Below are 26574 nucleotides of genomic sequence, written 5' to 3' on the forward strand. Positions count from 1 at the left end.
ACTTTCAATTTCTCCAATCAGGGCTAAGTTTCAAATGATGTGACTCATCCTGTGCATGCCCAATTCAGTTCTGCTATCACATGTGAAAAATCAGCACATTTTGTCAAACACAGACAATTTAACATGAAAAAAAGTAATTTGTATGCCAAAAAGTAAGTTTTTCTACTTTATTTCAATTTCTAATAGCATTATCTGCTTTGCAGTTAAACTCATCAAACTTAAATGATGTTATTTGAATGTCTATGGGGATATATTCTGTGTAGGTCTTTAGTGCTAATGTTTTAGCCGTTGGCTGTAATGTTAGCGAGTTCATGGCTATAGGAGTCTGGGTCAGTTGTAACAATAATGCAGATGTTACAACTTACCACACTATTACTTTAACTTATATTAAACAAGTTGGGGCAACGACATCAGCAGAGAGAGGTTCACTGGTCGCATTTGTATATGCGGTAATGCCATTGGCAACACAATTCCTCCACTGTTTGTGTTCCCACACATACATTATGCAGACCACTGTGTCAGAGATGGACCAGTAGGAAGTACTGGTAGTGGAAATAAATCAGGATGGGTGCAAGAAACAGATTTCCTCATCTTTCTGAAGCACTTTGCAAACCACACCAAGGTAAGCCATGATAAAAAGTAATGGAATTGCGATGCTGGTGAACAACTACATTTTTTCAGCTTCATTGTTATGTTCAAAATTGGTGCAAGAGTTGTAGGTTATAATACCCACTGAGCCAATGAGGCCAAACTCAAGGAAGACCAACCAAAATTAATGAAATATTCAGTTGCAGAAAATTCCATAATTTGTCTTTTTTGGGGGGTTGGAATATGTTCAAAAGCTAGATTTCTGCATTCTGTCACACACACACAGAGCTACATAAATGGATGTAAGTGCATTCATGTGTTGAATAAACAAAGATTACATGTTAATGTTTTGTTAGTACCCTTATTTCATTGTGTTACATTTCACCCCAGGATATGTTACAACTAACCCAGACTATGGGGTTAATTGTAACATTTCACTCTTCGTGTTTGAGACCATACCATGCAATGGGTAATTGTGCTGCAGAGAAAATAACTGCACTATTTAATAGCAGAGACATGTAAATACTTTGCATTACATTTTGAATCCACTACCTTAAAAGAGCTTCAATTTACAGACAGAAATGTCAAAAATGTTACAACTATCCCCGGTCTCCCCTACTGAGAGGGAGCGAACGAGTGCGTAACTGGCACATTGGATGAGTGGCTCAAAGCTGTGAGCGAGGTGCCCACATGGCTCTGTCGTGAAACTCTTCTTCAGTGTTCACGATGAGTGTTTAGAGCTGATGCCCACTCACTGATGCTCAACGACGACACTGCTCAGATCAGGTGCGATTCTAGGATTAGAGCTTTGGGGGTGCTGAGCACCCAGAGAGCTGCTCAACCAGGCAAAATAAACTTTACACGTCTTCCCTGTCTCTGTCAGTCCCTGCATCCTTAAATGTCTCCAGTTGTCCCAAGTTCTCTATGACTGCCTCCTTGGTGCATTTAAACCCCTGTTCCTCCCTGTCCTCGTCATCTGTTGTCTTCGTCTCTGTTATCAGTCATCATAATTTTACCATCTTTGTGCAAGTCTGCAAATTTCTTTATTAAATCATAAGATTCTTAAATTCATCAAGTCTCTCTGTGCCTGGATCCTCGTCACAAAACACAACATCACTGTTTTTGTTACTGTACATTTTAACACAATTTAATCCCCAAATTTTGAAAAGTCTGTAACAAAACCATCAAATCTGATAAAGTTTATTTAAATGCTGCAAAAGATGAATGGATTGGAATAGAAAAAAATACACATCCTAACCTTAATTACTGGGGGAGAATAATGAATGATGCTCATAGTGAGTAAAAAGTAAACTGAGTGCATTTTTGGACAGAGATTCACTTTTAATGAGTATGTATAATATAATACAGATACATACAAAAATACTCCCAAAACAGAATAAATTATTACAAAATATTAATAAAAAAAAATAAAAATGGAGGCAACTTTGCCTGTGGTAGAATGTATACAATGTATGAAAAAATCTTTACTGCAGACACTAATTTGACTAATTTAATAATACTAATTTTGTGTTGTAAGATTTATGAGTTTCATGCTTTCATAGTGGTACTTGGGAGAGCTTGACATTTTCTCAGGTGGTACACACTGTAAAAAGTTTGAGAAACACTGATAAGTGTATGTGTGCTATTGGAAAACATTTAAAGCTGTAGTACAGAATCTTTGAAACAAGCTTAAAACATTTTTAGAATATAAACAGAGCATCTGCTTCTCTTTACAGCTCCTCACTCCACCAGGGCTGTTTGGCACTTTCTGATAGTGTGCAAATGTGATGTATGTACTGTGGCAGTCATACAGACGACTGGACGGTCCAAAAGTTAGCCGACCTATTACTGGCTGAGGTTTTAGTAGAGTTGTGGCTGAACCACATAAAAATATATCATTAATTTTAATCTCCCAAATCAATGATAATGTTATGTTGGAATGTTGTTAAAGAGGGTCAAAATGTTTCAACCCAGTTTGTTTAGCAGATTCTGTATAGCAGCTTTAATATAGGGAGAACACAACTTCCTGATTGTGAGTAAATTTTTTTTTCTTTGTCAGTTTAAACAGTTTCTGTTGTGCCTGTCACTGTTCCCTGTCTGTTTTCTTACCTGGCTCTTCCTGACCTTGTACTTTCTCATGTTCCCCTCTTTCCTCTCTCCCTCTTTGGACTGACAATCATACACAAATAGATTGTATTCAATTAGATGAAAAAATTAAATTAATATGAAAAAAATACTATTAAGATCGCTAACAAAAAGTCCTCTTTCAGTGTACTTTCAACCAAAAGGCAAATAACCAAACCACATGAACATCTAATAAAAGATATAAATATTGAAACACTGATCCAACATTATCTTTTATTGACGGATCATTTGGTACACAGGTACACTTTTACCTGAATGTTGCTCCTTTTTTTGAAAAAAAACTTCCTTATATCCATTATGAACCTGGCTGTCTCTCTGTACACACACACACACACACACACACACACACACCAGGAGTTATAATGTTAATGGGCATTCAGTCAGTTAGCTAGTTAGTATCCATTTCAAACAGGACAGTGGTAACAACACCAGGCTACGGACAATTTTAAGTTTTACATTTTAAATATGCTATATAAAATTCAATGGGAGCAACAGGACGGTCAAATGTCGCTGATTTTACTACAGAGTAGGACGGATTGTAGGGTAGCAAACATCGTCGGAAAACACGTTTTCAACACTGCAGGTTACCTGGTGTAATGGTTTTCAGCTAAAAAGAAACATGGTCTGACTCCTACCCAACTATATAAAGAGTAACTGCAGGTTAAATGCAGCTAACATGTCCTGTTTTCAGCCAGGCACTTACACCTCCGCTCCGCTGCGTCTCACAGTAGGGGAGAGACGAGCTGGAACAAACCATTTTTTTTTGGGGGGGGGGGGGGTAGCTATACTTTTGTTGTTGAAATGTTACGTACTGTATGCTTTTTATATTTTTAGTAATGTGTCACAAAAACAGCAAATATTGTCAAAAAAGTAAGAAATCTTTGGGGGTGCTTCAGCCCAAAAATGGGCTAAAATCGCCCCTGGCTCAGATCGTCATGAAACGGGGCAGAAATCAGCTGATTTGCGCTGTCTTTATCTGAGCAGTGCGCAGATTTCACCGTACTGATTTAGTAACGATGTTAGAGATTGAGGAAATGTTTGTTAGATGTTCATGTGTGAATATTGCAATGTGCAACAAAGAGACAAAACAAAACAAAAAAACCCGAAAGCAAAAGAGATGAGCGCATTTACGCACGTGGCCCAGTAGCACAGTAACCTTCATTGTTAACAAAGGCAGAGCTGATAGTGAATAATATAATACAGGTCAACTGTTACACCCAGAGATGAGAAATATGATGCATTCAAATAAAATGCATCATATTTCTTTTTTACTAATGATTTATTATTTACATTTTATTCTTTGTTTATGTATAAGGTAGTTCTCTGGTGCTGTGTGTGGGTCCTATAGAACATAATTCCTATTTTGTCTTTCTTTGCTTTAGTTTCATTTACATACACTTTTAGGTGATATTTTATTTCTGAGGCTTTCTAATGAATGGCCCTTACTGAAAAAAACTTACTGAACAAATTCATTAAATGAATCACATCATATATATTTCCATGTACATGATGTTTTAAGTTATTTTTCTGTGTGTGGGTAAAGAGAATGAAAAGGAACTCTTGGAGACGAGTGTCAGGGATGATTTTGTTACAGAAGGGTGGCAGCAAGACTGAAAGGGAAGGTTTACAAGATGGTAGTGAGACCTGCTATTATGTACAGTTTTGAGACAGTAGTACTGACAAAAAGACAGGAGGCTGAGCTGAAGATGTTAAGATTTTAATTGGGAGTGATGATAATGGACAGGATTAGGAATGAGTACATCACACGGACAACTCAGGTTTGGAGACAAAGTTAGAGAGGTGAGGCTGAAATAGTTTGGGCATGTGCAGAGAAGGGACAGCTGGATGTTGAAGATGAAGCTGCCAGGAAGGAGGAAAAAAGGAAGACCTCAGAATGAAACAAATTTCCCACGTGTGGGACTAATAAAGGTTATCTTATCTTATCTTATGTAGTGAAGGGGGACATGCAGAGGGCTGCTGAGGTGACCCCTGAAGGGAGAAGCCAGAAGATAATTTTCCTGTGAGTATGTAAGTAACGTTCACAGATTTATGTTCTGTATTGTTTTACGTATGTTAGATCTTTCTGTGTTAAGGAAGCTATAAAACCACCTCCCACACTCTGCTCCACCAAGCATGGCCTCCTGACTGCAGGAACTTCACACAGTCACACAGAAACAAACTAGTTTTCTTATTTAATCTGTGTTTAGTTGATAATGTTGTAACCTGACTGTTGGAGGCAGTCAGAAGATTCGCATGTTAGAACTCTATATTTGTTTTTACTTGACTAATTAAAAAAAAAAAAAACTTCTTGAGGATGTTGAGGATTCATTTTCACTGTAGTTTTTTACTCAGAGGGGTGTGCACCCAGCACGTGACAACCTTTACAAGTCAGAAAATCTCAGCGTGGAGCTCGGAGACCAAGGGGAGGATTTTAACAGCTGCTCTCGCTTTGAAGTCGTCTTCCTGCTTCAAGGTGAAGAACAATAAATAGGGTGAGGCTGTCCACAGAGACTCACAAGAGTGTGAAACAAAGAGGAAAGACACATTATGACTGAGCTGCGGTGGATCTCAGAGCTTCTGTAACTGAACGGACAATGAAGGCGAGGCCGGCCTGGATTCTTATTTTCTTTCAGCTGTTCGAAGGTAAGAAATACGGACATTTGAATCATATTAATAATAATGTGTGTGTGTGTAGACTTAAACTAAAAGTTTGTGAGAGAAGGTTTGAAATCATAAACCTTGGTAATGAATAAAAGGAACATTTGATCTCATGATGGGGGAAACAAATCAACCTCCACAACGAGATGTAAAGAAAGTGGAAAATCTGATGGCTCCTTCTCCAGCTGTTTGGACATGTGATAGACAGAAGGGTTAATCCTCAGGGATGTTGAGACATATTTCCGTGTGGAGTTAACGTCTATCATTCCCTCCTTCAGCCAACGCAGAGGTGATCTTAAAACGTCTGACGGAGGGTCAGGCTGTGGTGATCTCCTGCTCCTCTTGGCAGGCCCACGGAGGCCTGACGAGCCTCCACCTGTACCACCGCGGTGTCCAGAGCCAGACAACCCTGGTGTCCGTGACTGAGGCCGGTGAGGTCACGGTCGCCACGGATCACAGAGCTCGCCTGGTGCTCCGTGGAGACCTGAGCTCCATGAAGGTCAACGTGACCATTTCTCGCTTAGAGCTGAGCGACACAGGGCTGTACATGTGGGATCTGAGCTACAGAGACACTAACAGCTCTGATCAGATGATCCTCTGCGCTCAGAAGACCTTCGTGCTGGTTGAGGTGGCAGGTATGTGGTTACACCACCTCACAGTGCAGGATTCAAGCTTGTTGAGATTTAACTGTTGTTTGTGCTGCAGGGAGGCCGTGCCACTGCTCTCCTGGTTACGCCCCTCTACTCTGGACCATCTTCACAGCAGCAGGGCTTCTTCTGCTGACCCTCACCTGGCTGGCCATCCAGAAATGTGTGAGTAGTTACCTCAGAGATGCAGCTTTAACTGAGCTCTGATAGTTTGGTTGCATAACTCCATCAAAATAACGGCTACAGCTGCACGAGTGAGTTACACGAGGCTAATTATCGATTAATGTGTCGGCTATGATCCTGGTCTGACAGTCATCTGGTTTTTTTTGAGGGAATCTTCTGATAAAGTGTGATGTGTGACTGCAGCATCGTTACTCAAAATGTGCAAAAGGTATTAGCAGACAGGAGCCCAAGTTAGAGGTGAACCACAGCAGGATCTGTGTTCAACAACCCAGACAACCTCAAATGACTGTACGCTTCATTTCCTGCTGCGTTATTATTAATACCATCAGTTTTGCACAAAATAGCCAAGGTGCAAAACCCAAGGACAGAACAGTTTCTAATGTAATTAGTATCATTTGCCTTTTTAAGTAACAAACTTTATTTATAAGGTCTGTGATCAGGTACTGGTGGAGTGAGCGTTAAAGGAGAGATTACTGGAGTATTTTGATATTTTCAGACTGAAAACCCCCGAGGGATTTTTTATTTTATTTTTTTAAATCAAGACGACACATCCAAGCTACAAAAACAAAAGCTGAAACTTTTTGTTCTATCACAATCTAAAAAAAAAACCCAAACATGTGTTGTAGGTGAAGTTAAGGTCTCATCGCAAACCACAACCTCATGCTCCGATCTATGAGGAAATGGGCAGGAAGCAGCAGCACCAGAGCCCCAGAGGCCCCCAGAATAACCACGAGGCCCCCTCGCACCTGGAGGAAGTCAACTTCCCAGTGTACGCTAACCCAAACATCCGACAGCTTCAGGACAACTACTACGCCTGTCCCAGACAGCTCAAACTGAGAGACTGACACCATCGGGCCAACGGTGCTGCGAGCAGTAACAGGAAATAACAGACGCCTTTGCAAAAATACAAGCGCTGCACACGCTCTGATGGTGATTTGCATTCAGGATACAAAAGGATGAAGAAATAGCACGAACCTCCACTGAGGCGACTCACTCTCTGAGCAGTATTCACTTTTAAAATTGTATTTTGTACACATGCATTTAGTTTACTTTGTTCTTTTTAAACATAATTTAAGAAGTTTTTCTCTGTTCAAAACCCTTTTTATATATGTGATCAAACATTTGAGTGGTGATACTTGTAACTCATTTTGGCTCAACTTGAAAGAAAGGCAGACGTGAAAAGTAAAAATGAGGTCAGAGGTCACATGTGACATTTAGAATTCCTGCACACCATTATCAGTTAGCAAAACAAAAATAGCTCTTTATAACATTATCACTTTTATCTTCAGCTAAATCTACTGAGCTTGAAGGAGCAGTCAAGCTGACATTTTAAATCCTTATACCAGGGGTGTCGTTATATGGCTTGGGGGCCAGAAACAGCCAGGTAGAGAAGACCTCCCCCATGACCAGTCACACTACACCAAAGTAATTAAGTAATATATAAACAAAGTAACAGTCTTTTCACCATCTACTCTTCCATTTCCATTAACTACAGCAGCATTTCTTCATCACAAACTCTGATGTTCTGCTGAAATTGCACTTTTTTTCCTTACATCTGGGAGATTCAGTGTGTGGTTAAACTTCTTCACAATGACAGAAATGAGTTAAACATCGCTGTTTACACGATAAATTTTTACGCTGATAACACACCACACTTGTAAGAATCATAGTGTCTGAGTCAGAAGGCTTTTTGTCAATTTTAGACCAATAAATCATTGAGTCGACCTTAAAGACCTCGATGGACTGTTAACCCGACCCCGCTCTACACTCTGTGGAAAGTCTTTGAGCTATCGTGTTTACAGACAGGACAACACACATTAAACCTTCTTGGTGGAAGCAATACATGAGAAGGGGACGGCTTTAACAGCCAAGTAACAAAAAAATGCTATTTTTATTAATATTTGAAAGAAGCTCCATAGTTCATGAAAACATTTGTTTCGGTGCATGTCATTTAACAATCACATTCTATGAGGAGTAAGAGATATACAGAGAGAAACAAAATAAAAACAAAACATTACAAGCCACTGACTTCTCATTAACTCTCAGTACAGACGTTTTTACTTAATAATTCAAACAAAAGAAAAAAAAAAAGCAGCCCTAATCCCATAACTTTCCCACCCACCCTCTGTAAAACCTTAACCGAGGAGAAAAACAAACAAAAACAACAACAAAAAAAACCCTTGGAGGGTGACAGGCTAGAATCCCACAGTGCTAAAGAGTGAGACGCTCATTGGTTTTTAGGAATACACAGCATGGTGATGTAGCGCTAGGCCAATCTGAATCAGAGGGTGGGGGGAGGAAGCTGGAGATGGAGGTCTCCAACCCCTCTCTGCCCTCTTTATCAAAGAAAAAAACAAAACAACTCAAACAAATAAAAACACATTGGATCCCCAAAACCCCTGCAATAGATCAGCCACCTACAGCAAGTAGGCCATAAAATCCCCACCTTCACCCCTCCCACCCCCACCCCAAACACTTGTGCATAGTTTCATGATCCTTTTACAACCAGCTCACGTTTTACAAACATCCTCCAAGCTGTGAAAAATGCTCCACAAAAAGAAAGAAAACAAAATTCATCTATTATTAACATTAATACCCGCTGTGGGAGAATGAGAGCGAGAGAGAGACACAGAGAGAGAGAGAGAGAGAGAAAGAGATTAATGCACAATGTTTCCTGAATCAGTCAGGACGGGACCTCATTAAGAAAACACAATAAAGATTCAAACATACAGCATTTTGCATGTTATTCACCATCTTTTTTTTTTCTTAAACAAACTCAGACCATTTTTGTTTTTGTTTTTTCCATGTAAAGCAATTTTAATATATAGATTTATATATAAAGCACTCCATTTTTATTTTAAAGTCCATTATTTGGTTATTATGTAACTGCTACGGATTTAGAAACAAAAGGTATTCTCTCTTCTTCTGAAATCCATAACTTTCAGTGCTTAGAATTGTTTCTTTTAAGTCATCCTTTGTTTTTTTTTGTTTTGTTTTTTTCTTTAAACTCATAAAAATGTACATTAAAATGGCGTGGAGTTGGTACTCTGGAACCCTGGCCTTCCTGAGACAAGATCCACTTTTTCGTGTGTGTGCAAGATAGTGAGCAATTATGTCTTTTTTTGTCTTCTTTTCTGTTTTTTTTATATAAAAGGAAAAAAATATATATAATCAACATAAAACAAACAGGCTTCAGATAGTCCATGAACAACATTAACACAGAATAAAGAAGGTTAAACATAACAAGACAACACTGTTCAATCCCAGAGTTCTGAAAGTAGCACAATAAAATCTTCATTCTGTGAAGTGTTGCACTTTTTCTTAAAAATGGAAGCATTTGTCCTTTTTTTTAAAATCTTTTTTTAATTTTTTTTTTTAGTTTCCCCACATGGTTTCATTCCTTTGTTTTGCTGATTTGTTTCTGAACTCCAGAATAAAAACTGTAAACTGTCAGTGGCCTTGCAGAAGAACAGATGAGTGAACTAAGAGAAAACCGAACGAAAGCTAACAAACCCCGAAAAATAAAATAAAAATAAAAAGGTAGGCACCTCTGAATGAGCCCTAGAAGCCAAGGCTCGGTCTGATGTCATGTCCTTCACCCTCCGTTGCTCAGATTTGGGAGAGCTGAAGTCCTTCTACCCCAATCTATGGCCACAGGTCTGCAAAATACTTTTTTTTTGCTGCATTTTTTTTTTATACATATGATTTTTTTTTGATTTTTTTTAAAGTTTATAGTCTGAAAAATGGTGCAATACTCAATTATGATCCATACTTTCTTGGATTATTCCACAATGAAAGCCACTAAGGTAGATAAACATTACATTTTCTTTTTAAAAACACACTTATTTTTAGTCCTTGAGTAAACATTTACACATGAACTGTCCCCCCAGATACCTCTTCCCCCCTCCCCTCAGTACTTGTATCATGTTGTTCATATAGCTGGATGAGGGGTGAGGCTGACACTCAGTGCAACGCTAGAGGCTAGTAACAATTAACATCAGAATATAGTATTTGACAAGCAAAAAGAAAACAACAACAACAAAAATGATACTGAACTGAAGAGAAACGTGAGGCAGAGATCCCTCCGCTGTAATCACGAGCTCTCACGCATCGTTTCACCTCGCAGACATTCATTCACAACGTACAGTACAAGCGGCCTTGTGCAAACACTCAAATACGACTGATGTAAATTTGCCTTTAAAAAAAAAAAAAAAAAACCTTTTTAAAACCGATCTTTGTTTTTTTTTTCACTCTGAACTGATGCTTAAAAATAAAATAAAATAAAACTCCAAAGTGAATGAATGAGACAAGAAAAAGAAAAACACTACAAAAAAAAAAAGTGTTCACATTACATTATTGGCGCTTCTTTTGATTCAAGTATTTGTTTTCATTATTTTGTATTACTCTGATATGTTTATGATCTTGTCTTCTGGGAAACATTGATGTTGGATACAGAGGGTAAGGAGCTGATGCCAGGGCAGAGGGCGGGGAGGTAAGGGTAAGGGTGTGGGTGGGTGGGGCGTTAGGCTTAAGTGGAAAACAGAAATCTAGCCATAGACACACATACACCCACAAATGTACGCTTGGTTGTATCCTGTGTATGAGCTAGCATGTGCATATTCAACCCAGACCTTTGTTTTTAGAGATTTGCTAATTCAGCTCTTTTTGCCCCCAGATCCTCGACTGATCCACGACTGAGAAGTAGATTTTACTCGAGCTCCAGTTGCCTTTGAGTCCGTGTGACTTAAAATAACAATAATAAATCGTAAAAAAATCAGAGGGGGGAGGGGAGGATGTGATTTCCAACACTAGACCGGTAGATAAGAGTGCAGACGAAGGCGTGGGAGAGGGTGGGGCTTCTCAGTGCTGGTGAAATCCCAGGGCACGTCTGAGACTCTGTCCTGGTCACCCATCCCTCCCACTCGGTTCAACTTCCCCCTCCTCCCGTTGATTCAAGTCCAGTGTGGAGCAAAATGCAGGTTTTTCAGGAACAATCGCACAAAAACAGACAGCACAGGCAATAGTGATTGTTTCGTTGAATGATGCGAGTCTAAAGTGACTCTGGAAGAGGGTCAAAAACCACCCCGCAAAGAGTTTTAAGACTTGGTACCGAACTTGAGGTGCGTCTCTTGTTTCTGCTGATACGTCAGATCCCCGCTTGGACCCCCAAAGTCAAATGTGCAGACATGACCTGTTTTCTATATATTCATATATATGCGTGTATACTGGCTGGCACAACCTTCAGGTTTGGAGGTCCAGAGTGAACCTCCAGGATACAGCTTCTCCCAGGCGTGGCTCGGAGAAACGAGCCCAGAGAGGGTGAGAAGGCGGCAGCTTGCAGAGAAACAGAAATCAGGCGTCTCGGCCTCAGAGTGCACAGCTGAAACAGACTGTGGTTTTTTTTGTAGTTTCTAGTTTTTGCAAAAACCTTGATGATAAAGGAAAAAAGAGAAAGAAAGATAATGTTTTTGGTTTTTAAAGAGATGTACCCGATGTGACCCATAAACAGTGCACAGACACATACAGGGACGCTCCCTCCTCCTCCTCCTACTGGTGAGTGACCAGCTCCACTCATCTGGCTTAAGCCTCCCACAGCTCCCACAGCCCTGCAGCGATAACATACACTCATTGTTGCTAAGGATAAATCAGGATGTGGCCAAAAGTGAAAGTAGACTTTTAGAAATCTGTTGGCACAAAAACTCAACTTGGTGCCTCCAGCAGGTCATTTAGTGTCATCTAACAGCTCTGTCCACTACACGCCCCGCCCCCACCCTTTATTTTTTTCTATTCTGAAGAGAGGCTCCATCAGTGTCCCCTACATTTGAATCCAGGTGAGGTTTCAAGAGAAGCTGCCCGGTAATAAAGGTTGAAAGGGTTAAGTGGAAAATTGGCGGATGAAGGGGATGGCTGTGAGCGAACACCTCCTTGTCTTTGCATAGAAATGGAAGGCTGTCATCAAGTTGAGGTGGTTCTAAGTGATAACTGGGTGCTCCCAGAGTTAAAGCACCAGCGTGAGCGAGGCCCATCAACACTAAAAACGATGGGTGTGTTACGACACAGCGCAGTGGACGCTCGGTCACCCCAGGATGGACAGAAGAAGTTGGCTTGTCATCCTGGAGAACCTTAAACTACACCCCCCTCCTTTTCATCCTGATTTGACTCCTCAATTCTGAACCCCCTCCCTCCCTCAGTGATTCACGCGGCTGAGGCGTACCTCTAAACTACACGCTGGTTCTGCCTTGGAGGCAGCGGCGGTGGGAGGGACAGGAAAGAAGATGAACACTGCATAAAGACCATGAAATCATCAAATATAACAATCGTTCATGATAACAGCAACAATATCAGCAAACTTCTCACAACAAAACAAAATTAAAATGCACACCAGCAACTCCAATAAAAAAAAAAAAAGAAAAAAAGAAGAAGGGGAAAATACAATAAAACAAAACATCAGTCGACTCCGTCTCCGGATAAAGTGATCCTTGCAGGAGAGAGACGGGAGGAGAGAGTGGAAGTGGAGGTTGCTGACAGACTCTGGTGTAGCAGTAGTAGTAGTGAGTAGTAGATTCAATACAAGGTGGCGGGCCAGTTCTGAAGGAGCTGCTCTTGGGAGGAAAAGGAGAAGGAAGAGGAGGGAAGCTAGTCTGTAAGGGTCCGCAGGGAGGCAGCGAGCGAGCGTGGGAGATGGAGGGAGGGGGCGAGGGCTGCTGCAGCACTGCACTCTGCAGCAGGCAGGCACTCAGTGGCCACACTATCACACAGGTTGGCAGGACCTCCAACAACAAAAACAATCCAAAAGCGGGGGTGGGGGCGATCCTCCCTGCTGAACCCAGTAGAACATGAACACGTCGAGTGTTTCCAGACACCAAGGATAAAGATTTCAAAAGCTGCAATGTAACAGTGATATCTACTTTGATAGCAGAGGGGTGGAGTTCTCTGAGGTCTTTTCCTGCCACCACCCATCATCGCTTGACTTAGTTCTTCTTTGTGTTTCCCTTCACTTTGCTACTGTTTGACATCCTTTCTGGTCCCGCTGACTCGAGGGAAGAAGGACTCCAAAAAATAAAATAAAATAAAATAAAATTGGGGAAAAAATAAAAATAAATTCACATCCACGTCAAGTTCAAAAATAAGTATACAGAGAAGCCACTAAGCAGATTGCTTTTTTTGTCTTTTCAATTTTTATTTGCCAGTGTTGCTTCTCCTTTCTTCTGTTCGTTGGCATTGAGGGTATGAGGAGTAGCCGTGCTCTTGCTATGTGCTGTGATAAGACCACCAACTCACACAAATCGTTGATTCAGACATTTCTTGAAATGCAAATGTGGGTAAAATGGAGGGAAGGGGAGTCATCTGGTCTTCTTGTTTTGGTTTGACGCCATCACCCCGTCATGCACGCACGCACGCACACACACACACACACACACACGCGCACACATGCACGCACACCTGCCTGTCCTTCTCCCCAAAAATCAGTCACAAGCATAATCGTGGAGAGTCAGGTGGTGTGTGCGTCCTTGTGTTTAGACAGAAGGCCAGCGTGCTACTCTCCTGACACCCTGCTGGGGGAGACAAAGGGAAGCTGTAGTGGCAGGGTTTTTTTTGTTTGTTTGTTTTTTGTTTTGCAATGAGGAGATGAGGGCCGGTACAGGCGGGTGGATGGGTGGGTGGTGAAGTTGGCGGGCAGACCGATAAAGTGTTTGCAGTTCATTCGTTACAGTCTCCTCTATTAATCCCGCGAGTAGGGGTGCTTGGACGGTGAGAGTCTGTGGCTATAATATTGCACGTCGCTTGAAATGGTTGCTTTGCAGGCGGAGTGGGCGCGCACGGTAGAGGGGGCGAGGCAGAGGCAGGGAACGACTTAAGTTTTTTTTCTCCTCCTCCACAGCATCAGTGACTGGGTCTGAGAGACTGAGACCAAACTGCGAGGTGTCTCCCCGCAAGTGAGTTGAGGTGCATCGAAGTGTTTCATCTTTACAGTTCCATAGTAATAGCAGTGGTTCATCACTGTCGCCCATCTTAACTGTACATGCGACGACCCCACCCACCCCGTCCCTCGACACCACCACATAAGATTGACAGACACATTTTGAATAATATCATTTCTTAGCTTTGTTTGCAATGGTTCAAGAAGAGAAATTAAAAATAAAACTACAAAAATAAATGGCTTGAACAAGGCGAACAGAGTTGCATCATTCCCTTTGAGCGCTGTGAGGGGAACTCAATCTGCTTTTAAACAAACAAACAAAACTAAACAAAACAATGCACTGAAGTCGCGAGCTGTGGTTGCTTAAGCGGTTGTTAAGCCGCAGCAGCATGTACTCTCCACTCAGGTTTCACTGGCTCAGAAATAAGGGTGTGCAGGTGTCCGTATGCTTCTTCACCAAGTACAGAGTGAGTGAGGATAGCAGGGCAGGAAATAGTTTAAGGCTAATTATTAGTGCTGAGAGAAACAAATGTGGAGTCTGGACCAGCTGAAAGTTCAACAACCACTCTGATTGAAGGGTTTTTTAAACTTTGGGAATGACGCCTTTTTGTTTTCCATGGATCTCTGAGGTGCAGTATGATTGCCTCAAATAGGCAGTGAGGGATTAGTTTAAAGATGGCAGCTCGTCACTGTGTCAGTTTGACTAAAAGTACGTCTCGCACGGCAAAGTTCTCAAAAGTTCATTTCTGAAAAAATAAAATAAAATAAAGTTCTCGTTCCTGTGAAGAAAAAGCTGAACACTGTGATCAAAATATCCGTTATTGGGATTCACAACAGAACTGCAACTAAAAATGTCAGTAAAAACCCAGGAGGAGACGAGGCTGACGAGGGCGAGCAGCAAGGTGTTTCCTCGTCCTCCTCCGTCTCTCCTTTCCACCTTTACATCCACGCTGATTATCTCCACATTGATTTGCAAGGTTTTTGCTCCTGTTTGTGTTTGTTTTTGTAAGCCTAGACTCTTCTATCCTACATGGACTCCCCGCTCAGCAGGTCCCCAGGCAGCAGTGTATTGATTGGGGTGGGGCTCCCCATGACCCGTCCCTCCTCTCCACTCGGGGGTCCCCACAGGCTGGAATACTGCTGAACACCACCCCACAGCAGCTCTCCACCTGTTTTTGTTCCGCCTGCTCCCAGGCCGCCGCTGCTACTGTTGCTGCCGGCGCCGTTGTTGTTGTTGTTCCAGTGGGGCGAGTGCCCGATGGGGTGAGACGCTCCAGACCCGGTCCCGCCCATCCTTGTCTGATTGGTGCCTGGAGTGGCCTGCCAGCTGGTTGTTCCTCCGAGTGACTGGCCCTGTGCAAAGAAGCGGTTCACTTCCTCTTCCCCGGCGAACTCGGCCAGGATGGTGGTGTTCCCGAGCACGCACCTGCGTGGAGATTGAAGCACAAAGACAAATGATTCATGGTTAAATGCCCTAAAATTAACTGAGTGAAACACTTTGAACCAATGCGCTGATGCACGTACATGTGCAGGGACTTTTGCGCCTTGGCAGCTTCGTCCTTGGAGCTGTAGCGCACTACAGCATTTCCCTGTGTCAGGTTGAGGTGGAATGTGATGAGGGGGCCGTGTTGCATGCACAGTGTTCGCAGAGTCGAACCATCAATCTGAAAAAGAAAAAACAGCTGCCAATGGTGAGCCAGCTCATTTAATTTTAGCTACAAAGGGGCGTATTTTCAAAAACTGTGGAGAAGCAAGCCTCTTACCTGCGGAGTGAGGTTCCTCAGCACGAGCCAGCTACTTGTTCTGGTGGAGCTGTCTGTACTCCATGTGGTACCTGCTGTGCACGAGAAAGAGACAGCAGTGAAAGGAAGAAGTCTGTTGGCATGTGGTTCATACTTCCCAAGCTTATGTGAAACCAGAATCAAGTCAGTTAAGCTCAATGGGTGGTGTCAACTTCACCCACGAAAAAAGAAAAGCTGACCAGAGTCAGTTGATTTCAACGTTCAACCACAACAAGATCTTCTCGAGGCGTTATTCCTGCCTGTGCTCTACCTGCACAGCAGCCCTGCGGTCGTAGGCCACATCAAAATGCCTCCTCCTATGAGAGTATACTGACAACCACGCTCACACATAGTACTTTAAATACACTAACCTCTGCACGGCTCACAGAATGTGAACTTTTCCTCTTTGCTATACGGTTTCATTTCTAATTATTCCACTGTTTTCATTTTTTAAATGTCCAGTATTTTCACATGAATGCTGTTTTCTTCCAAATCACCCATGGAAACAATTCCTATTAGAAGTGCATTGTCTTCCAAAAGTTTGAAGCTCTGTTGGTTTGTTATTTTAACAGTTATATCTGTCTTTTGGATTAATGACATGACAAAATTCACGTGAAGCATTTGAAGAGGAACATGACAAACATTAGAGACACAATAACCTCTTTGTAACACTACCTGTGGTGTAAGAGCTGCTCCAGCCTTGTCCCAGACCCAGAGAGCTGCCCCCCCAGGTGGAGGAAGGCTTTGTGTTGGTGAGGCCAGGCGGGGGGCGGGAAGGGGCTGTGGTGCTGCTCCGAGGGCCCTGTGGGACCTTCCACAGCTCGTGGGACAGAGAGGCCTGGCTGTGAGAAATGGGGCCTGGAGACCAAGTGGATTTCATCTCTGACAGTTTACCTACAAGAAAAAGAAGATGGCAAAGGTTGGTCTGCAGAATCATTCGTCCGAAAGACAACCGCTCCCGCAGGAAGGAGTCCTGCAGGATGAAATCGCTGAAAAGTTCTGAGAAACTGTCCAAAGGTGAATATGAATAAGCAAGTAAAGACTGCATTACAAAGTACAGCCTTCGCTGGATTTTACTCCAAAATAATCTCATCTTGTGTCATGGTACAAATCTATCTTCTGTTTCTGTGAAGCACACACTTTACATATAAACCAAAAATAACTGAACTTGGTGGCCTTCATGCACATTTGTGTGTGGCGCAGGAGGCACAAAACCCCACAGTGTGTTAGCGTATGCATGAGATGTGTTTGAGAGACACACAAAAGGAAAATTACTTCTTTCAAACAGACCAGTTAAGAGTCGCTATAAAAACGGGAAACACGACAAGCTGTACTCTCCATGCCGCACACAGAGGAGGAAGGAGATGCACTAACATCGCAGGGAGGGGATTATGCACTGCATGATACACAAAACTGACAGGGATACAGCTCAAATGAAGGTCACGTTTAATCAGGGGCAGTGACTCGTATGGAAAAGAAGACACGTCTCTCCAGTGAATGGCTGAAGCTCTGGGTGTTAAAGTAACAGGAAGGAGAGGAAAATGCTGACTTGCAGTGAAATTAGCCACTGCAGTGTGGCGAGGGGGTTGTGGATAAACCATGTACCTGCATCCTCCATCTCCGGGGACGAAAGACTGAACGAGCTAGTGTAGCCACTGACTGGCCAATCAGTGGAGGGAGGCAGAGCCTCGTTCTGAGATGAGGTGGGAGAGGAGCCTAAGCCGACGCCAGCAACACAAACAAATAGATACAAAACAAATAAGGAAAACGCAGCAGAGAGAAAATGGCATAAAGAAAAACACACAACAAATGATGACAGTAAGGTTCTTTAAGAAGAGAAGAATATAGAATATGACAATGATTACAGCAGCAGTTAAAAAAGTAGGAAAATGAAGAACGAAAGAAAAAGAAGCAGGCTCTCAGGTGGCAGAAATACACCGGATCACGGCTGATTCATACACCTTTCTTTTTTAAAATCATCTCCAATTCATCTCTTTACTTATTTGACTTTAAACATCAGAACCAAAACACTCAAACTGAGCATCTTGATTTGGAGGCGACGTGGTCCGGCCTTCACTCACTTCTCCTGTTCTCACCTCCGCTCCTGTCCCGGAGCAGGTAGCGGTTGACATCTTGGATATTTGTGTTGATGGTGGGTCCGCTGGGGACGCTGCCGGGGGTCATGTTGGGGTCAGTTTCAGGGTCGATATTCTGGAGGCCCTTCCACGGTACACCAGGACAAAACTCTGAAAGTAAAAGGAACACGTGCGCATGATTTTCTTACTTACGGGACACCAAAGAAACTTATAACAGGCATGTTTCACAGGTAAAGGTTTTTCTATTATGCTCATTTTCTGCACATGAATTCAAATGCCTGTCCTGAAGATATGACAAAGCAGTTTTTGGCAGACAACATAACAAACTTAAAGCTGACAAACTGAGAACATGAGCGCTGCTCACCTGGTGGCCAGTTGATATTGGTCCCATTGGCCATTTTGTCACTGCTGCCTTTGCTTTGTCCCCAGCTGTCTGGAGGCACCAGAGGGCTGGAAGGAGACTCTGAGCTGGATATCAGGCTGTAGGGGCTGTAAGATTCATCCAGCTGAGTGGGCTTTCCAGGAGGGCCCAGGTTGGCACCTAAGAAAAGCACAATGAGACAATGAGACATCTAAAACCCAAATACATTAACAGTTTTTAAATAACTGGCAGAAACTGCTGAAACAGTATTTTCAACACGCTCAAATACAAAGGGATTTTCAAGCTGGCGTTGGGTCTCGTAAACATATTGTTTGAATATATCATGCTGGATATACAACTTCCAGTCCACATTTCAGATCTGCATTTTACACATTGAACACTCGTCTCCAGTGTCAAAAGGCTATTAGGTGAAATAATCATGACAGTGAGCCCCGTTCTCTTTCTCACCGTGCTTGCCCAGGTTGGGCTCCAATGGAGAAGAGTTTCCAGAGAGGCTTTCGATTGAGTTTGGGTGTGTCCACTGTGACAGGCGCGATTGGGGTTGGGGGGGTTCCTTCATTGACAGACTTCCCACCTCCATGCAGTTTACATTCAGTCCAGCTGAGGACATTAAGGAGATGTTACTTCACAATCCTGCAAGGACTACTTTTCCACATTCAAAGAGCAATGCTGATACTACTCACAGAGAGAGTAGGGGCTGTAGGTGTTAGGAGATGACTGCGGCTCTTTGGTCTGCAGGTCCGGGAGGCCTGGAGCCTGGGGATGACCTGGAAATGAATCCAGGGAGGATTTGGCTCCACCAGGATGCAGGCCTGAGTGGGAAGGGGGCGGTTGCTGTTGCTGCTGCTTCATCAGCAGGGCCTGGGCCAGCTGACGCTGGTGCTGTTGGATCTGCTGCTGCATGTTATTGATTGTACGTGCAACCTAGGGAAAAAAATAAACATGATGGATATTCAATGCGCAGGTTTTACAGATCCAGTAGGAGAATTAAAAAGTGAACCTACTTGCTGCTCTTGTTGTCGAATGGGGCCAGAAACATTGCGCTGCGCCTGCAACATCTGCTGCTGAATTTGTAAACGCTGGTACGCCTGTGCAGGCATAAACAGGATTAAAAGTTTCTCAATGCCACGTACAATAAAGGTAGATTAAACAATATGACCACATGTCCTTTTTAGTTACGTATGAGGTTAAAGATGAATTTAAAATGCTCAGATGTATCCAACAAAACTGAAAGCAGATAAAACTAAATGAGACTCACCAGTTGCAGCTGGTAAAGTTGATTTAGAAGGGTCATATGTTGAGGGTTTATTGGTGAGGTTAAAAGTGCAGGATTCAGACCAATGTTTTTTGCTGCAAACTGTAAGAGCTGTGCTTGAACCTGTGGAAGAAAAAGATAAGTAGGCAACGACTTAACAAAATGAAGATGCAAATCTGAGAATCTGCCTTATGTATAGTCTGCACCTTTCTCGTGTTAGACTCTGAGACATTTGAATTGAAATAATAAATGTAAGAATCTCACATGGCTGCTTTTAAAGGTTATGGTACAAGTCTGAAGTATTCACCACTGTATACATACAAACTCGTTCTCTCCTAATATTTAGACAGGAAGTGTTAAATAAGTTCATATGTTTGTGTGTATGAGTGTACCTGAGGGGAGAGAAACTGAGGCACTTGAGCACGTAGACTAGGCTGAGAGGAGCTGAGAGGCGGCACTGGTGGCTGAGGAGGCGGCTGCGGCATGGCCCGGACTTGTGCTGCTCCACCACCGCCAAACATTCCACTCTGCACCTGCCGAAAAGAGGACATGTCGATCATTTTCTTTAGCATTTACTCTACTGAAGTGACCTTGTTTTAATGGAGACTATTTACATTTGTGGCTTTTAAGCATCATAAGACCAGCTCAGGTATGATGTACTACAACGTGCAGAAATCCCAGGAAACATTTAGACACTCTGCTGTCATCAGCAGGGAATTTAATACTGCACATGCAGAGCGTATTTAAATATGGATTAACAATGGAGTGACTCACCTTATCCATGAAGGGCAGGCGGGGATCTGCTGAGGGGTCTTTGGAAAGAAGCGGAGGCCGAGGGCAGCTCATGGGCTTGTTGATGAGCCCGTTGTTGTAGTCGTGGCCAGCTATCCCCATCCCACGCTTGTCAAGCTCCGTCTTCTTTTCCAGCAGGGCACTCATGGCCTGATCCAGGTTCATGTTGTTGCTCTTCAAAGCCTCCTCTGCTGGATCCCTCTGAAAACAGAAAAGAGATTAATCCCAAAATGTTCGGATCAAAATTATGCTGTTATAAGCATTTCATGATTAGCTTTATTATTATTAATTACTAGTCTTTTAATAAGAAGTTTATAAAATGGCTATTGAATGTTTTTTTTTTATATATATTTATATTTGAAGAAAAGACTAAGCACTCACAGGGAAGCCCATGTCAGTCAGCTGCTTGATGAGACGATTCATGATCCAGACCTCATCCTGCTTCCCTGGGATCTTCCCCTGTAGGAGATGTGATCAAAAATGACAATGTCAGTGCAATTAACTGATTTCTTATGATGTCAAATAAAAGCATAAGGAAGTGTTCTTTATCCAAGCATTTGTGCTGCACACCTTTGGTGGGGGCTTTTTATTTGCATTGCTCCAAGAGTTACAGGAAGAGTTGCTCTCCTGGGAGGCAGTGCTATTCCACATGTCTACCTCCTCTGCATCCCACTGACCACCTGACAGGCTCAGGTCTTCACTTCCACCTCCCCATCCATCTTGCATAGGTTTGGGAGCTGGAAACAACCACACAAAAACGCATAACAACAAATAATAAGGGCAAAACAGGTACCTTATGTGGCATATTTGTGATGTTTGTCATTATTTAAAATAACATGCTCAAAGTACTACAATATCTCACATATCAACAGGATGGATACTGAAACCCAGTATTGGAACAATGACTGGGCCAAAGTATTAATAAAAAAAAAAAAAACCTTGATTAAAGCAGAGTTCTGTTCTGTTTTTAATACCCATTATCTCTCTTTTAGAGCCTCTGAGTGTGAGTGCAGCTGTCTCTTACAACCATGGCTGCACTGTGCATCAAATACACAGACTTGCTCGAAAGTGTGGTTTCATTTCTGAAGAGTAAATGCTCACAACACTCAAAGCCACACATGCAACAAGTTTTTCTTTTTTTTTTCTTTTTAAATATAAATATGCCAAGACGGAAACATGAGCAATATGTCAAAACATTTAGCAAAAGAGTAATTTGCCTTAGTTAAATTAACATAGTTGAATCACTAAAAGTAACCATTAGTCAGCTGAACGAGGCGTTTTGGTGGTTAAAAAAAAAAAAAAATGTTAACATTAAGAACATGAATGTAAGTTATCTGTTACCATGAGCACAAAGCTACTATTAATTCTATTGTTATTGTCTTTATAAATAACAAGAAGTTAATTATTAAAATAAGCAGTATGAATAAGAGCAACAGGTAAATTCTATTCTATTATCTACTATTCCCTGGTCCAAGTTAATCTCAACTATATGGGTAGGATGTTTGAACCACGCTTGACAACCTGGCTCAAAAGCACTGGGGATGGTTGGGTAATATGCATGAGTCTCTTAAGCTAGTAATGTTTATAATGCACAATTAAAAACTTGTTTGTACGATGTTTTACATCTAGTAAATGTGAAGGTTTTATGTTTCACATAGAGACTACGTCAAAAACATAATATAGCCACTAGGGGTCAGTGTAGATTTATGTGCAAAACCCAAGTACTCCTGCTTCCCTTGTGCCATATTGATGTCCTTGACTTGACTCACCGGGAGAGAATTTTTAAACTTCTGTTTTTAAGCAGTATAGCAACACATACAGTATGATTGTATCCCAAAGCTATCCACACTTGGACGAGACTGAGCCATTTACCAGGTTTACAAGATGCAGGTGTCATTGTCGGGTTGCCCCTGCCATAGCTCTCTGGATTGCTTTCCCCCCAGCCCCCACAGTTCCCGCTGGGTTTGCCCCAGGCAGACGTCCCATTATCCACGCTAACCGGGGAAGATGCAGGTTCCCCCCAGGAGCTCTCCGATTTTGTGTGGGAGCTGGATATCTCTCCCCAACCTGGAGGACACACAAACACAATCAGTACTACTCAGAAACCAATCAGATCATGCGGCGTTTTTTTCAATATTGTGACCACACAGTGTCAAACTAAACTACAAAGATTTTGTTGTTACGATACGCCATTTGTTCATTACACTGACTTCTGTTTGCAAAATTGTGTGTTTAAATGACAGTTAAGAGACCAAATCATTATTTCTTGCCCTTCATACAGAGCAAGAATAAAGGCTCTTTGTGCCATACAGCACGGCCTGGTTTACTTTGCTAGCTAAGTTTAAATGTGCATGGTAGATGCCCAAGACACAGAAAATGGGATGGAAATCTAACAGTGATGTATGATTGTGTCTTGACCATATTCAATGTCTATATATACATAGAAAAACCAAACATTTTAGTATTTGATCCCTAATAACCTGAGGCTTAAATATAACTGAGTCCGGTTAACACCACTAAACTGATTTAGCCTTCTGCTTTGAAGTGTGAAATGCCAGCCATGCAGAGAGGCAGAAACCTGGGTTTGGCTTAGCAGGAAGGTTGATGGAGGGAGGAGATGCCCATTTAAGATTTGGCATGGTCCCGTCCCTTTTGGCAAGAAAGACAGAGTGCTGTCTCTAGGCCTGCAGCAGCGCCAAGCTCAGTTTAGCTCTCTCCCCAAGGAAAGGTCAAGTCCCAAAGGCTGCTTCAAAATTATAGTTAACATTCAACCCTCTTGTGTCACTGGGTAAGAGGTGCACTGATCTAAACAAGATATAATCTCATCTGAAGAGTTTGTTTCTATCCATCGTAAGTCACTAAAACTCTATATTAAACAGCCAGTGAACAGCCTGCTGTCAGGATTGATCCAAAGGGTTCAACATGAAGAGTCAAATGAGGGCCAGCAGGAGGCTTCTGCCCAGTGCATAGTGTCTTGCTCCTCCTCCTCCTGTTCCTCACTTCAACTACTGACAGATGGTGGCTCCTATAGAATTACACACTTCCTATCCACCTCAAACAGTTTGTGGTGAATCAATATTTTCACGAGGCCCTTTGTAAACAGCATTCTTGTGTTTCCTCTGCCATGTGAGGTTGCCAGGGTTGCCCCCATAGTCGAGCCGAGAGTTGTGAAGTGTGAGGGCGTCACTGAGGGACAGGCCTGGCCCTACCCACCTGATTTAGATAGTTGATTAGAGGCAAATCCAAAGAGAGTAAACTAGGTTAAGATATTACCTTTAAGTGGATCAACAGCTTGGAGCTTAGCAGCGGACAAAGCCAACCACCAAACAAGCTTTTTAGCACCTTTTGCTTTGAACAGTGAACAAGGATGAAGAAACTAGGAAACCCAGGCAGGCATTATAGTTTACCATTAACTAGATTAAACTCATTGAAATCAAAATTTGAATGCTGACTGTGTATATTAACTATACATTGTTAGCATTCATAAACAGGGAAATCTGAGCAAGTCATGTTACAGTCTGCATAATATATAGTTTATATCACCTTACCTTGAGCCATCAGGGGACCTCTGCTGTGAGATGCTCCAGGCTGGTGTTGCACAGTAGGATCCAAAGGCCCGCTGGTGGGGCCTGAGTTCTGGCTGTTTTGGCTGTGGCTCTGTAGGGGTGCAGGTGGCCCGTGGTAAGGGTGATTGAGAGGGTGGGGATGGTTGTTGTTGGTGCTGGGGGGATTATTGCCTCCAGTAGTAACTTTAGCTTGGGACGATCCTGAATTGTTCCTGTCCCACAGATTGACTGCCTTGTTGTAGGTACCGGGATCGCCCCAAGCAGAGGTCCCGTCATCGATCTCCATCTTGCGTCGGATGGAAGGAGGGGAAGGCTCTTCCCAGCCTGTAGGCTCAGTTGTTGAGGATTCCTGCTTATTTCCACCCCTACCTGGACCTTGTTTCACTGAGCCCGATCCCCCCCAGGACCCCATGCTCCCTCCTCCATTGTTACCACTAGGCCCATCTTGAGGCTTGCCCCCCCAGCCTTGAGAGGGACCACTGGGTCGCTGAGGAAGTGACTCTCCCCAGCCACCATTACCTCCAGGTCCTTGAGAAGACATTCCCCAGCCTCGTGGTTCTCCTTCCCAAGCAGTAGTGGGACTCTTTTTACTCTCTTCTGAGTCCCCCCACTCTGCTGTGTTATTGCTCACTCCACTGCTAGCCCAAGTGTGAGATGCTTTGGGCTGTTCTCCCCAGTTCTGGGATCCTGACTTGATGTGAGAATCTTCCCACCCACTTGGCTTCTCTCCCCAGGACTGACCACCATTTTTGGGTATACTGGTGCTTGGACCTCCTGGTGGAGGGTTTCCCCAACCACCAGGGCCACCTGGGGGCTTGATGTTGCTGGGTGGCTCTCCCCAACCAGAGCTTGGCTGGTTGGTAGCTGCTATGTTACCACCCCAACTAGAAGTGCCCTGAGAACCAGGCGCATCATTTTTGCTCCCAGAGTCAGTCATCTGGCTAGGGCCTGTGTTAGTGTTGGAGGGCCCCTGGGCATCGACTGGAGTGGTTGAGCCAGAGCCCCATGATCCAGTGCCTACATCACTCTTACGTTTGGTATCGTCCATGTCCCAGGAAGTGTGCTGGCGAACGGGAGTCTGTCCCCAGCCACTGTTGCACAGCACCCTGGGGTCCAGATCCTGGGCAGGCATCAAAGGAGCTGATTTTTCTCTGGATGACCGGTCTTTTTGCTGGGGATGGCCTTCCATGCTGTCACTGCTTCCTTCACTAGCCGCAGCTGTGCTTACAGCCCTGCTCCATGAGATGGACTGAGAGTCCTGTGCGGGAGAGCTGGGTGTATCCCATCCTCCCTGGGTCTCTTCAGGGTGTTCACCCCAGCCTCCAGAGTTCCCTGTTCCATCTCCTTCATGGCCCCAGCCAGGTGCCTCCTTAGATGAACTTGCCTTTGAGTTGCCACTGTTACCCCATACTGAATTACCATCTTCACCATTGACCTGTGAGCCTCCTGGCGGTGGCTGGGTCATGGAACCCAAGCCTACAGGTGCACTTCCCCAGCCAGGCAAACTGCGGATGGGGCTGGGGGGTTCCTGCTTATTAGTGTGATTTGGTCCATCAGTTTTAAGGTTCTGAGGTTCTGAACTGAAAGACACATTCGTGGACGGGGAGGGGTGTGGCTCTGCATCAGAAGCCATCATGGTAATCCAGGCATTGCCAATCCCCGAGGAGTTGCTGTTAGTGTTGGCTCCGGTACAGGTGCTGGTCTGGGCTGGTGGGGGGCCAGGTGGATTGCAGAGGTTGGGTGTAGAGTGAGGAGGTGAAATGGTGTTGGCTCCCCCTGAGCTGCCTCCCCCTGTGCCACTTCCGTCATGCCCCAACATGGGCCAGGCAGACGGGTTGGCATTAGGGTTTAGGTTCAAGTTAAAGTTGGTGCTGGAGGATGATGAAGGACCCCAGCTCCTAGTACTGCCTCCTCCTCCTGGGCTGTCACTCTTCGTTTCACTCCCCATTGAGGACTGAGGGGGGCAATGGGAAGATACAGCCCCAGGGCCCCAGCTGCGACTGGCTGCAACCTGGCCAGAGAGCATGCTGGTTCCAGTATGATTGGCAGGGCTGGGCCCACTGTTGGCTTTGCTGCTGAGGTGGTTGGCAGGGAAGTGGCCTGTTTGGCTATTTGCTCCCGTGGCCATACTCACTGTACTACAACTACTGCTAGTACTACTGCTTCTGCTGCTGCTGGTCAGGTGACCAGAGTCAGTGTCCAAAGGGCATCCTCCTGGAGGGACCTGGCTCTGGCTGAGTGTAATAGAAGGCCAAGCCTCTGTGTCCTTCTGGTCGATAATTAGTTGATCCCAGCCACTGAGATTGGTGGAAGATGCAGCACTCGTAGCACTTCTGTTGGCTGGCAGGTGCCCCCAGAGGGGATTATCATACTGGGCTCCCTGGCCACTCTGTGGGGGCAGTTCTGTGTGAAAGACACACACAAGGAAAATAGACACACACACAAAAAAAATCATGAGCCATAAGCAGGAGCAACAGGATGACAGCAGAGAGACTAAGTTGCATACGTCATCACACCCACATTTGCTTAGTAAGATTGAAATACCATGGCAACATGCAAT

General features: G+C 43.6%; 2 protein-coding genes across 15 annotated transcripts in view; one reads left to right on the top strand and one right to left on the bottom strand.

Moving 5' to 3' along the window:
• Positions 1 to 5100: 5100 nt before the first annotated feature.
• Positions 5101 to 10266, top strand: LOC147332466 (uncharacterized). Its single transcript, XM_086289040.1, has 4 exons — positions 5101 to 5376; positions 5670 to 6026; positions 6097 to 6203; positions 6848 to 10266. Exons 1-4 carry the CDS (start codon positions 5328 to 5330, stop codon positions 7064 to 7066), a joined length of 732 nt encoding a protein of 243 aa, XP_086145166.1. The 5' UTR covers positions 5101 to 5327; the 3' UTR covers positions 7067 to 10266.
• The window catches only part of tnrc6c1 (trinucleotide repeat containing adaptor 6C1), a 45568-nt gene continuing 28082 nt past the window's right edge, over positions 9089 to 26574 (bottom strand). For 5 of the 14 annotated variants that reach the window (XM_086289036.1, XM_086289025.1, XM_086289031.1 and 2 more), the window contains 17 exons: positions 23997 to 26417; positions 22321 to 22515; positions 21019 to 21185; positions 20830 to 20907; positions 20431 to 20649; positions 20049 to 20189; positions 19660 to 19779; positions 19406 to 19489; positions 19085 to 19325; positions 18849 to 19001; positions 18384 to 18560; positions 18005 to 18169; positions 17529 to 17639; positions 16599 to 16817; positions 15906 to 15979; positions 15667 to 15806; positions 9089 to 15568 (listed from right to left, as the gene is read on the bottom strand). In XM_086289036.1, coding sequence (XP_086145162.1) covers positions 15169 to 15568; positions 15667 to 15806; positions 15906 to 15979; positions 16599 to 16817; positions 17529 to 17639; positions 18005 to 18169; positions 18384 to 18560; positions 18849 to 19001; positions 19085 to 19325; positions 19406 to 19489; positions 19660 to 19779; positions 20049 to 20189; positions 20431 to 20649; positions 20830 to 20907; positions 21019 to 21185; positions 22321 to 22515; positions 23997 to 26417 — 5105 coding nt within the window. In that variant the 3' untranslated portion in view covers positions 9089 to 15168. The remainder of the gene's footprint in view (positions 15569 to 15666; positions 15807 to 15905; positions 15980 to 16598; positions 16818 to 17528; positions 17640 to 18004; positions 18170 to 18383; positions 18561 to 18848; positions 19002 to 19084; positions 19326 to 19405; positions 19490 to 19659; positions 19780 to 20048; positions 20190 to 20430; positions 20650 to 20829; positions 20908 to 21018; positions 21186 to 22320; positions 22516 to 23996; positions 26418 to 26574) is intronic. The other 9 variants (XM_086289029.1, XM_086289038.1, XM_086289034.1 and 6 more) reach the window with 7 other exon arrangements.

The sequence above is a fragment of the Aulonocara sp. 'chitande type north' Nkhata Bay genome, linkage group LG4 (assembly GCF_057382095.1).
Source record: "Aulonocara sp. 'chitande type north' Nkhata Bay isolate Kocher_YH1m ecotype deep benthic linkage group LG4, A_spYH_male_GT1.1, whole genome shotgun sequence".
NCBI classification, from domain to species: domain Eukaryota; kingdom Metazoa; phylum Chordata; class Actinopteri; order Cichliformes; family Cichlidae; genus Aulonocara; species Aulonocara sp. 'chitande type north' Nkhata Bay.